At 36.8% G+C, this 14,018-nt stretch overlaps 1 protein-coding gene across 4 annotated transcripts in view; it reads left to right on the forward strand.

Moving 5' to 3' along the window:
• The window catches only part of FGF12 (fibroblast growth factor 12), a 601,258-nt gene that overhangs the window by 571,999 nt on the left and 15,241 nt on the right, over positions 1–14,018 (forward strand). For all 4 annotated transcript variants that reach the window (XM_005903170.2, XM_005903169.3, XM_070371782.1 and 1 more), the window contains one exon: positions 1,708–1,906. In XM_005903170.2, coding sequence (XP_005903232.1) covers positions 1,708–1,906 — 199 coding nt within the window. The remainder of the gene's footprint in view (positions 1–1,707; positions 1,907–14,018) is intronic.

The raw sequence follows: 14,018 nt of genomic DNA on the forward strand, positions 1-14,018 counted from the left end.
ACATACCTAGAAGTAGAATTACTAGATCACATGGTAACTGGATGTTTAACCTTGTGTGGAACTACCAAACTCTTTCCCAGAGCTGCTGCATTATTTACATTTTTACCAGCAAGGGAGGGATAAGGAATGTAGTTCTTCTAAATCCTCACCAGTACTTTTCATTATGCATCTCTTTTGATATAGCCATCTTAGCAGATATGAAATGGCACCACATAGTCAATTGTTTTTCTGATTCATAAGCCACCAAGTTTACTTACAATACAGTATTCTGTGACATCATATTTTTATTATCAATATAATAATTTTTATTGAAATATTATTGTTATTTTAATGCATAAAACCACCTTTCCATTTCCTTTCTCATATTTTTTAGTCTCATTTTTTGGGCCTATAATTTTTCAACCATTTAAAATGAACGGAGTCCATTCAATGGTTTCTTTATCACTAAAGACCTTCATCTGTCCACGTAGATGCATCACTGTAGCTCTTTGCAAATGAATCTACAGGATTAGTCTGGAAGAATCACCTCCAAGGACATGGTTTTAACAGCTTTAGTCCTACATATTCCTCAGTAACTTAACCCCATATGGAACTGCATTAAATCACTGCCGTCTTTGATTGAAAGAGTTACAAGGAAGAGATTCCTCTAGCACTTAGTGAAGAAAAACAGTGACTGTGGTGAATATGTCATGTAGAGTTCTTGTTTACTTGAAGGACTGTTTACTTGTTTACTACTGAAAAAGATGCAGTCACATTTGCTTTTCTTCTGTTTCTCTTTGAAGGGGAGAAATGTCTTCTTTCCATGAAATGCGTGTTGTTCAGTTGGCTTGTTCGAATTTGATTTTATTGTATTGATTGTAAAATCTCATTGTAAGCCCCTAAACAAGACTCAGGTAGAAAAGGTGAACTTGAGAGTCAGAAAAGGTGAACTTGATATTATGAAGCAATAAATACAAGTTCTGGCATGGATGCAGTTATTTTGTTGTTGTTGAACTTTATATTAATCATATAACCTTTTGATGGTCACTAATCAAGTGATAGAGATGAGGTAGAGGACTACTAAGGTTCCTTGTTGAACTAAGTTGCTCATTCTATGTTTCATTAGATATCAAACAATATAATAGTAATATTTTCCTGGATATATTTACCTGAAATCTTGATTAGTAAGTAAAAAAATGTTTCAAAGAAGTTAATCGGAAAGTTACTGACATTAAGAAAACAGCTAGTATACTAGTGACTTTATGTTACAAGCTTTGGCTGTTTAACAGATTTATGAATATATAGGGTTCTCCCTTTAAAATCATCTGCTCAAGCCTGCATGTGCTGTGGTTGTGTTATATTTTGATTTCCAGTGTTACATTTTATATGCTAATGGCCACAAAAATGCATAATAACCATTCTCTTAAATTTATAAACATTGTACTGAGGTCTAATTTTGGACTTGAGCACAATCTTGAATGATATTAGTTTAGCCCAAGGAATGATTCAGGCTTGGGCAATTGTGTTCTGTGGAGTAAAAAGGTTTTTTAGAAAGGAAATCTTGTTTCTTGATTTTGTATGATAAATCTTTATAACCAAATGCTAACAGAAATTACATGCAATTATTTCTCATTTTTTTCTGAACAGAGGGCCTATATTTCAGGCTTATTGTTGATATATTATTAAAAACTTTCTCTCTTTTGTATCTTCTTTTTTATCTTTCTGCAGGATGTTTTCACTCCAGAATGCAAATTTAAGGAATCTGTGTTTGAAAACTACTATGTGATCTATTCTTCCACACTGTACCGTCAGCAAGAATCAGGCCGAGCTTGGTTTTTGGGACTCAATAAGGAAGGTCAGATTATGAAGGGGAACAGAGTGAAGAAAACCAAGCCCTCATCACATTTTGTACCAAAACCTATTGAAGGTATGAGCCGAGCTTCTTTTCTTTAGATCCAGATCTGTGTGTTGATGCCAGTTCTGCTCTTTGTCCTTTCACTCAGGGGAGATTGTTTTTAATGCAGCAGATCAGAACAAAGACTCAGGAAATACAATAGTACTACTTCCTATCAAAAAAAAATCTATTACAAATACTTGGCACTTAGAGAAAAACTACTTGAATACAGAGGCTAGAATTTCTTGAAAGTAGAAAAATAGTAGCAGTGACCATTTGGAATATAATTTCTTTCTTTAATGAACTCAGTGATTTAATTTCTCAGGCTACACTCTTGAAAAACCAATAATACTATTATAGTGCTTTAAAGTTTTATCAAGGCTTTTAGAAATATATTTGTATCCTAATTGCTACATTATTATGAACAAACTTCACGATCTGATGTATTCAGTTTTCTTTGTATTTTTTCAAGAAAGAAAATATCTGTTTACTGTGATAATAAATATTATAGTTTTTAAATTTTATCTTTCCCCACTGAGCCTATGCCTTCCTCTCCCTTGATCATATAATATGGTGCCCATTTATTTCAGTTGATGAGTGAACTAAGTAATTTAATGCTGAGGAAACCCGTTTTTGGCAACTCATTCCCTAAGAAGGACAAACACATACCATTGGGGTAACAGCACATGTACTATATTCAGTCAAGCTTTTTAATACAGACTGAAAAAGCAGCAGTAGTCTAGATATTTACCAACACACACTCTTCTCTAGAAGTCACATTATAATCACTTAAAACATCAGTTCATTTCCCTTGTCTGAAGAAATGAGAAAATTGCTATTTTGTGATTTATTTGCAAAGAGCAAATAGTGCATTGCTATTCTGTGATTTAGCCAGGCTCGCTGTCCCATATCTAGAAGGGACAGTGTAGGGACACAGTGCCTTCTGTAGATCCCAAAGGACTGTAACTGTCAGCAAACACTTGGTAAATCAATACTGTGTTCAAAGCACTGGGGGGAAATGTGACATTCAAAGCTTCTAGACCCTCTCAAACCTCCCATCACACACTGTGCTTTTAACCACACAAAACAGAACTTTCTTCTGTTCTACATTTTTTTTCTGTTTGTAATATGTTTTTACTATTTTGGGCTTTATGTAGTTATTTTGCCTTTCTCTCTCACAAAATTCTATTCATGTGCCTGGGAAATGCCTGTCAGACCTTGTAAAAAATTAATTCAAGGAGTCAGTACTTCTATGGAGGGCCTCCCTGACTTCCTTCAAGTAGAGTTGAACACTCTGTTACCTTATTACTGTATCTTGTTCTCTCTGCTAGAAATTATCACATTGTATTAAATCTGTCTCTGTCTCTTCTTATCCATGATTAGATTACTTTGTTTACGTTTTATTTCTTTTTCTTTATTAGAGTATAATTGCCTTACAATGTTGTGTTCCTTTCTGCTGTACAAGGAAGTGAATCAGTTCCCTCTTGCAACTCCCTTCCATACCCACCCACCATCTCACCCTTCCAGATCATCACAGAACATGGAGTTGAGCTCCCTTTGCTATATAGCAGCTTCCTGCTAGCTCTCTATTTTACACATGGTAGTGTATATATGTCAATCCTAATTTCCCAGTTTGTCCCTTCCCCTTTTCTTCCTGTGTCCACACATCCATTCTCTACATCTGCATCTCTATTCCTGAAAATGGGTTCATCTGAACCATTGTTCTAGATTCCACGCATATGCATTAATATACAATATTTGTTTTTCTCTTTCTGACTTCACTCTGTATGACAAACTCTAGGTCCATCTACATCTCTACAAATGACCCAATTTTGTTCCTTTTATATGGATGAGTAATATTCCATTGCATATATGTACCACATCTTTATCCATTCATCTGTTGTTGGGCCTTTAGATTGTTTCCATGTTTTGACTATTGTAAATAGTGACATAGTGAACAATGGGGTACATGCATCATTTTGAATTGTGGTTTTCCTAGGGTATATGCCCCGTAGTGGGATTGCTGGATCATATGGCTTACTCCTGGGAAGGAAAGCTATGACAAATCTAGACAGCATATTAAAAAACAGAGACATCACTTTGCTGACAAAGGTCCATATAGTCAAAGTTACGGTTTTTCCAGTAGTCATGTATGGATGTGAGAGTTGGATCATAAACAAGGCTAAGCAGAGAAGAACTGATGCTTTCAAGCTGTGGTGTTGGAGAAGACTCTTGAGAGTTTCTTGGAGATCAAACCAGCCAATCCTAAAGGAATCAACCCTGAATATTCATTGGAAGGACTGATGCTAAAGCTGAAGCTCCTGTCCTTTGGCCCCCTGATGGGAAGAGCTGGTTCACTGGAGAAGACCCTGACGCTGGGAAAGACTGAAGGCAAAAGCAGAAGAGGGCAGCAGAGCATGAGATGGTTAAGTAGTATCACTGACTCAATGGAAATGAATCTGAGCAAACTCCAGGAGATAGTAAGGATAGGGAAGCCTGATGTGCTGCAGTCTATGGGGTTGCAGAGTCAGACATGACTTAGTGACTGAACAACAATAATAATGGCCGTTCTATTTTTAGCTTTTTAAGGAACCTCTATACTGTTTTCCACAATTGCTATACAGATGTTTTATTTTTCTCATATATCCTTGTATCTTGTACAATATCTGATGTATTGTAGAGAGATATTCAATAATTACTGTCAATTGGATAAGTGAACAAGTAAATGAACAGATGAATGCATAGATAAATACAAAGACAAGGAAGAACTATATGCTCCAGAAAACTTTTTCATATTTTTGGAGGTACTAAGTATTGTTACTAATGACAGTAATTTAATATAAAAATGATATATTACATGTTGCCAGAAATGATATTGAGATTTATAGAAAGAGCCAGCACTTCCAGCAAAGGGAAGACATTGGAAAGTTGTTATTTTAACACATCTTCAAGGCTAAGACAGGTTCAGAACATTTGAGACAGGAGGTAGGGATTAGGCAGACAAAACCACTCCAGGTGCAGGATGAGTAAACTATTAAAACTATTGAACCGTTTTTATTTGTACATTTAAGTTGATTTTTTGTTGTAATAAAAGTAGTGCATGCTCATTAACAATTTTAGAAAATTCATGAAAGCATAAAAGTAAAAAAGTCCATGTGTTTTATTTATTCCTTTTATAAATAATGCATTTCATACCCCGCCCTCCCCCCAAATTAAATACCTGTAACCAACCCTCCTAATCATGACTTCTGTCTGCACTGTAGCTAGAGAAGCCTTTTCTTGGGTATGAATGACCATGTACAAATTTATAACAGGAATGTATACTATTACCATGTTCTGAGTTTGAGAGCTGCCTTAATTCTTCACATTTGCTGCATTTCAGTACAAATGTGGAAAAGACAACCAAGCATTCCTTCTTGTAAATGTTAGAATTAGATTCAGTTGTGTACAACACAAAACCCATGTTCAGAGCAGCTTAATTAAACAAAGTGTTATTGTCTCACAAGCCAAATATACAAACCTGCTGTCCAGGACTGGTTCTATGGCTCTGCAATTGTTAGGGACCAGCCCCTTTCCCTTCACAGCTTCACCTTCCATCCTGTGTTTAGAAGATAGGCAGTGTTAATAAGGGGTTGCAAGAGCATCTATTCAGACAGATGGATGGACTTGATATTTAAACCCATTACCATGTACATTGCACATCAACCTGTACTTACCCTCCCCTGGAATTTTAGACAACAGCACAGGCTTCACCATTCCTAGTTTTGCCCTTTCAAAGCATTGTTCACACCACAGATAAGTAGCTTCCCTAGATTTAAATTGTCTGATGGTGACCTCCCCCTTTAGCTGCAAATATAGAAGCCAAATACTTTCTGACAAAGAATTAGAGACAATCTCCTCCTTTTCTCCTCCCTCCTCCTTCAAAGAGCTCATTGCTCAGCTCCTGCAGGTGGTTGGATATTCAGAATCGAATTTCTTCCTCCTGAAAAGAATGTGAGTGCTTTCCAAGAGTTAAGGTTCAAGAACTTAATCCTTGACTGAGAAATATATTTCTTTTTTTTTTTTTTGAGAAATATATTTCTAAAGTGAAATTAGTAAATATCAGTTGAAAGCCACTGCTACAGAAATAATAAATTTGAACTAAAAGAACATTTACCATTTTCTACCAATTTATTTTCCAGTGGGGAGATAAGACTAACACAGCTTGTACATACCTTTACTCACACACCTTTAGAACAGTTACAGTTATCCATTCTGCCTGTTAGAACTGTTGCTTTAAACTAATAGAATCTGGATAAAGTTCCAGCAGTATAATGTAGATCATATTTTCCCAAGCATTAGTATCAGAACCACCTGGAGTGGTTTTAAAAGCTACCAATTCTTAGGCCAAATCTCCCAAGTATTCAGATTTTATACTCTAAGTAATTTTGATAGCAACTAGGTTTGAGATTTGGTGTTCTAAACTGACCTTGGTGTTTCTATGCTCACTTTGATCCTATCTGGCCATAGGAAATATTTAAATATATTCAAATTATTATGATCTATATATTTTAAAAGTCGAATCTAATATGGCATCTGGTCCCATCACTTCATGGCAAATGGGAGAGAAAGTGGAAGCAGTGACAGATTTTATTTTCTTAGGCACCAAAATAACTGCAGATAGTGACTGCAGCCATGAAGTTAAAAGATGTTTGCTCCTTGAAAGGAAGGCTATGACAAAACTAGACAGCTTATTAAAAAGCAGAGACATCACTTTGCCAACAAAGGTCTGTATAGTCAAAGCTATGGTTTTTCCAGTAGTCATATATGGATGTAAGAGTTTGACTGTAAAGAAGACTGAGCGCCAAAGAATTGATGTTTTCAAATTGTAGTGCTAGAGAAGACTCTTGAGAGTCCTTTAGACTGCAAGGAGATCAAACCAGTAAATCTTAAGGGAAATCAACCCTGAATATTCATTGGAATGACTGATACTGAAGCTGAAGCTCCAATACTTTGGGCACCTGATGCAAAGAGCCAACTCATTGGAAGAGACCCTGATGCTGGGAAAGACTGAAGGAAAAAGGAGAAAGGGGTGGCAGAAGATGAGATGGTTGGATGGCATCACCAACCCAATTTGAGTAAATTATTTGAGATAGTGGAATCTCAAAGAGTTGGACACAACTTAGAAACTAAACAACAACAACAAATCTAATATAGAGTAAATTCTCATTCTGACACCTTGGAATTAAATGTATTAAACATTTTACATGTTTAGCTTTCCTACTGCTATTAGGATGGTTGTACATTAGTGCTAGGTTAAATTACTAAGTGGACTTAATAGAGGTAATACCAAATATTATACCAAATTGATCACTAAGAAATTAACTTGATAGTAATCAATTAGACTTCAGGCTATACTACAAAGCTACAGTCATCAAGACAGTATGGTACTGGCACAAAGACAGAAATATAGATCAATGGAACAAAATAAACCACAGAGATAAATCCACACATCTATGGACACCTTATCTTTTACAAAGGAGGCAAGAATATACAATGGAGAAAAGACAATCTCTTTAACAAGTGGTCAACCACGTGTAAAAGAATTAAACTGGAACACTTTCTAACGCCATACATAAAAATAAACTCAAAATGGTTTAAAGATCTAAACGTAAGACCAGAAACCATAAAACTCCTAGAGGAAAACATAGGCAAAACACCCTCCGACATAAACCACAGCAGGATCCCCTATGACCCACCTCCCAGAGTAATGGAAATAAATGCAAAAATAAACAAATGGGACCTAATTAAACTTAAAAGCTTTTGCACAACGAAGGAAACTATAAGCAAGGTAAAAAGACAGCCTTCAGAATGGGAGAAAATAATAGCAAAAGAAGCAACTGACAAAGAATTAATCTCAAAAATGTACAAGCAACTCCTGCAGCTCAATTCCAGAAAAGTAAATGACCTAATCAAAAAATGGGCCAGAGAACTAAACAGACAGTTCTCCAAAGAAGACATACAGAGGGCTAACAAACACATGAAAAGATGCTCAGCATCACTCATCATCAGAGAAATGCAAATCAAAACCACAGTGAGGTACCATCTCACACCGATCAGAATGGCTGCTATCCAAAAGTCTACAAATAATAAATGCTGGAGAGGGTGTGGAGAAAAGGGAACCCTCTTATACTGTTGGTGGGAATGCAAACTGGTATGGCCACTATGAGAACTGTGTGGAGATTCCTTTAAAAATTTGGAAATAGAACTGCTATATGACCCAGCAATCCCACTGCTGGGCATGTACACTGAGGGAACCAGAATTGAAAGATACACATGTACCCCAATGTTCATCGCAGCACTGTTTATAATAGCCAGGACATGGAAACAACCTAGATGTCCATCAGCAGATGAATGGATAAGAAAGCTGTAGTACATATACATAATGGAATATTACTCAGCCATTAAAAAGAATACATTTGAATCAGTTCTAATGAGGTGGATGAAACTGGAGCCTATTATATACAGTGAAGTAAGCCAGAAAGAAAAACACCAATACAGTATACTAATGCATACATAAGGAATTTAGAAAGATGGTAACAATAACCCTGTATGTGAGACAGCAAAAGAGACACAGATGTATAGAACAGTCTTTTGGACTCTGTGGGAGAAGGCGAGGGTGGGATGATTTGAGAGAATAGCATTGAAACATGTATTTATCATATGTGAAACAGACTGCCAGTCCAGGTTTGATGCATGAGACAGAGTGCTCAGGGCCAGAGCACTGGAATGACCCAGAGGGATGGGATGGGGAGGGAAGTGGGAGGGGGATGGGGGACACATGTACACTCATGGCTGATTCATGTCAATGTATGGAAAAACCACTACAATATTGTAAAGTAATTAGCCTTCAATAAAATAAATAAATTTAAAAGAAAAGATTGAAATATTAGAAGAAAATAGACTCTGCCACTAATAAATCCAGATAAATGTCTTAAAAAAGCTCTTACCACTGATTTACTAAGTAATTTTGAGAAAACAATTTATTACTTCAAAGTAAGTTATCTCTGGAAATGTGGTTGATTATAAATTCCATCTATTTCACTGAAATAGTATGAAGATTAGACACTGTAAGAAGGTTAGATTTCTCAAATCTGTCAGATCAATGCAAAGTGCCTTTTCCATTTTCCCTTGGAAATTGGACATTGTGTTACTGTGTTAGGTACTGGAGAAAGGCTGTCAGGCATGGTATTGAATAAAGTATTAGAGACAATGAAAATTGAATTTGGAGGGAAAATAATCTATTCAAAAACTATGTACTAAGACACCAAAGAAGTGAATAAATCAGGAGTCATGACTTTGTAAAGCTACTATCGAGAAGATAACTAATGGCAAATTATTTGATGTTTTTATTTCAGTTAACTTGAAAGAAAACTAGATGGCTTGTTTTTTCCAAAATCATCTTTTGGACCCAACAATACTAAAAGACAAAAAACAGATGTAGTAAAAATGTACCTTTTATGCTCCTGATTGTTTCCATTACAGAAAATATAATAGCAGCCTTTCTCTCTCTCTCTCTCTCTCCATCTTTTGAGTGTGGGATCTCTGCCAGCCTGTGACAACTTATTCCCCCTAACCAGTGTAACTCATTCAAAGCAGCTTTTTTTCTGGTTTTGAATTTGATCTTCAATAAAGCCCTCCTACTCTCTGTGACACATTCTTCTTCCATCTCTCTCTCTCATGCACACAAATACTGCTTCTGATGTCTTTCTAAATGAAGGTACAGATCTTTTTGTTCATGATGTCTCCTAACTCTTTATAATAAATATTTACAGCACACTGGGTGCATCCCTTTGGCAATGCATTGCTTCTGAACCAGCACTTAAAGTTCTTCTACAGTTCCAAAGGGATTCTATGTGACATTAATTAAGGTGTGAAATTGCTTCCTGTTAATTGCCCACACTCTTCCATGATCTGCTATTAAGACAATTAAGTTTCTTTAATGGTACATTAACTAACAGAGCAATCTAACCTTTCCACTTCTTGGAAATTACAGAGCGCCAAGGAAAATTTGATTAAATTGGTAGTAATAAAAAGATTAGCCATATTTCATTCCTCTTTGATGGAAACTGATATAACATGGGGGTTCTTTATCAAGTGTCATTTATGAGTTTTATTAGAAACTGGAATTATCTTGCCTCCATTTGGAAAACAGAATCCATCAGCAACAATTACAGTTGCCTTCCTCTCAAGTTTCTCAACTCTTCAGTCCAAAGAAATACTATCAAGGATTTACACCTAGTTCTTCCATAATTATCAAAACTTTCAACTTTTTAATGATTTATAAGAATCCAGTATTAATATAAAAGTAATAATCAGTAGCAGTTGTACTATATACTGTGTACAAATTTACTATTTGCTAAGTACAAATTTTAAAACATTTGAAAGATTTTTTGTTATTTTCAACATTCCTCCTAACAGAAGTATCATTTGCTAGTCAGTGACACTTTGGGAGGAAACATTAAGATTAAGAATATTATCCCAATTTTAAACACAAGGAAACTGAGTTTAAGAGCGATTACATAGCTCACCCAGGTCCATATAGCTGTTGCTGCTGCTGCTAAGTCACTTCAGTCATGTCCAACTCTGTGCAACCCCATAGATGGCAGCCCACCAGGCTCCCCCGTCCTTGGGATTCTCCAGGCAAGAACACTGGAGTGGGTTGCCATTTCCTTCTCCAGTGCATAAAAGTGAAAGTGAAGTCACTCAGTTGTGAAAGACCCTTAGCGACCCCATGGACTGCAGCCTACCTGGTTCTTCCGTCCATGGGAGTTTCCAGGCAAGAGTACTGGAGTGGGGTGCTGTTTCCTTCTCCGGGTCCATATAACTAGAAAGAGGCAAAACTGAGCCACCAGGGAAGTCAAGATTAGAGTTGTTATCTCTACCAAATACTGGTAGAGCAGCCAGCAAGCTGTTGAATGAGGACTGACCATACATTCAATAGTGACTTGACAGGATTGATTTCAGAGGAGCTGTGGGAATGTCTAATTGGAGTTGATAGAAGTTATAACAAGAGTTAAAGGAAAGAAGAAAGTAATATTAAATGACTCTTCTGAGGAGTCTTGTTATAAAAGGAAAATAGAGAAATGGAGTACAAGGTGGAGAGAAACATGGTGGCTATGTGTTGGGGTTTGTTTGTTTAAAGCTGTTTAGCATATTTATAGACTGATGGGGGAGAAGGGGAAATTGGTCTTATAGGAGAGAGGGTCACTGAGTAACACTGACCAGAGGGGATGGGATCAAGTACACAAGTGGCAAAGTTAGGACTGGATTTAAATAGAAACAGGAAGAGTTCAAGCACTTTTAACAAGCAGGAAGCCAGGATATGCACAAGCAGATGTGTGCAGGTTGTTATAACTTTTGTGGTGGAAATATGAACGCTTTCTCTTCTGTATTTATTTTCCAAGTGAATTCAGAGTGTGGTTACTGACAAAAGGGAAGGAAAGAGGGAGAGATAAATGGAGAAGGAGAAAAAGAGAAAAGAAAAGGAAAGAAAGCAAGCCTATTTCTTCAGTCTAAGGAGGGTATGAGGCAGTTTTCAGAGTTTGAGGAGGAAGGAGAGATATGGAATAGTCACTTAGGAAGACGGGGAGAGGGAATTGGCTAGAGAAATGGAGGAGGATTCCCCGAAGTACTCAGCACCCCCATGAGGTTTGGGGTCAAGATTTTTTTTTAAATATTTATTTATTTGGCTACACTGGATCTTATTGTGGCATGTGGGATCTTTAGTTGTGGCATGTGGGACTTTTAAGTAACATGCAGGATCTAGTTCCCTGACCAGGGATCGAACCCCAGCCCCCTACACTGGAAGCCCAGATTCTTAGCCATTGGACCACCAGAGAAGTCCCTAGGATCAAGATTTTGACTGAGACCAAGCAACTAAGTTTTTTCTCCAAACTCATTAAGCTGTTTGACTATAAGCTTAGAGCAGGAACTCTGGAGCTAATCACACATGATTCTGTTTATGTCCTTGAATGACCTTAAACAAACTACCCTTTCTGCTCTTCAGTTTCCTTAACTGAGAAAGGGATCGATTAAACTGTCTGTTAAGGTCATTTAAAATAATCTTACTGTATATAAAGTGCAGATACCGAGTAAGTGCTCAATTAATATTAGCTTAGACTCAGCAGTAAAGAATCCCCCTGCCAATACAGAAGACACAGGAGATGCAGGTTCTACCCCTGGGTCAGGAAGATCCCTTCTTGCCTGGGAAATCCCATGGGCAAGAAGAGCCTGGTGGGCTATAGTCCCTATGGTCACAAAGAGTCAGACATGACTTACTGACTAAAACAGCAAATGGTTAAGAAGACAGCAGTTTCTTAGAGGAATACCCCTTGGATTGTACCTGGAACCTGGCTTATTATAGTTTGATTTATAAATAATAGCAACCCCTGGGATTTAACTTTTAAGAAAGACATTATTTTAGTTTGTTTTTCAAGAGAAATGTATGATAACTAAAATAAAACCAACTATTGAATGTTAAATGTTTCAAACAGGGAATCTGAGCTATTATAATGGCAAGAGACACCTGCTGGTTCTGATAACTGCATTTACAGCAGAGGTACAAGTGAAAGAATATAATAGAAAAATACTAAGTGGAAAGTCAATCCTGGAAAGACCCGTACCTAAACCTACAAAGAGAAGATGAAGTGATATATGTTTCGTCTTTTTCTTTTCTAATGGCACAATCTTGCATTTAAAAATAAAGCAAAGTTTAAATAGAACAAATACCATATGTTACCATAAGGTTGGTAGCTTATGGTCTTGTTATGACCAAGTGTAGAATTTTAATTGATAAACAGGACTGCAGGACTTTCTATAGAAGTACGGGCACGATCTCTCAGGAAGCTGTGAGAATGATAGCCTTCCCTACACCAAGTCACTTAGTTATGAGTGTCAATCATGCAAATGTGTCCTCTTTACAATGAAGGGGTGAACTAAGGGTTCCTAATGGATGCCATGTCTTAAAACAATATGTAACGTGAGTTATGTTATTAGAAACCCTCACTTGTCCCTGTGTCTGCAAATAAGGAAGAGTATTCGCTCATGAAATCTCTGCCTCATTTTTATTCTGAAACCTGGGATAAACCCCTCTGCTTCGATGTGCTATAAATCAAGAAAAGTCAAAACATGAGTAAAACGAAACATTCAGAAGAAGAGAAGGAGGAAGAGCAAGGGTTGGGGAGGGAGAAGGGAAAGAAGAAGAAGAAATTTAAACATATATGAGAAAAGAGGAAAAACAGAAAACTGATTTGAAGAAAGAGTTCTAAAGAGCCATACAGAAATACTTCCCTTTTCAAAGCATTATCTCCTTTTACCATTTATCCAGAACTAGGGCTTCCCTGGTGGCTCAGCAGTAAATCTGCCTGCCAATGCAGGAAATGTAGGTTCAATCCCTGGGTCAGGAAGATCCCCTGGAGAAGGAAATAGTAACCCACTCTAGTATTCTTGCCTGGGAAATTCCATGGACAGAAGAGCCTGGTAGGCTACAGTGCATGGGGTCACAAAGAATTGAATATGGCTTAGCAACTAAAACAAAAGCAACGACATTATGATATCACATGTGTTAGAGGAACCATAATACTTATCTCAAAAACATTATGTGGGGTGAAAAAAGAGCAAGTGTATTTTATCACACTAGAAAAAGAGCAAGAAATATGATCAAGACAACCTAGAAGAGCCATGTGACGGAGAAGTAACGTTGTTAATCAGCCAGGTATTATATTAGGATACTAAGCATTCTTGAAATTTGGATATTGAAACTTGTAAAAATAGTATGAAGTTAAATTGGGAAGTAACGCCAAAGAAATCAGTTCTGTAACAACAGGTGGCCATTAAATCATGCCCACTAAAAATAAAGCCTGTATCACAAATGAAGCCCATAGGATTCTGAATGATACATGATTAGACAGTAACATCCCAAGTTTCCCGTAGAGAATTTGTTTCCAGTTGTTAAATCTTAAGGTAGCACTGAGTCTGAGTTTCTGTGAAACAGATTTGGGGAGCTGGGAAAACAAGAAAGATAGTAAGTTAGATTTTTTGTTTTATTCACTTTATTCTCAATTTAGAAATTACTCCTTATCAAAATAACTAGAATATCAAGCTT

Source organism: Bos mutus, chromosome 1, assembly GCF_027580195.1.
Source record: "Bos mutus isolate GX-2022 chromosome 1, NWIPB_WYAK_1.1, whole genome shotgun sequence".
Classification (NCBI taxonomy): Eukaryota; Metazoa; Chordata; class Mammalia; order Artiodactyla; family Bovidae; genus Bos; species Bos mutus.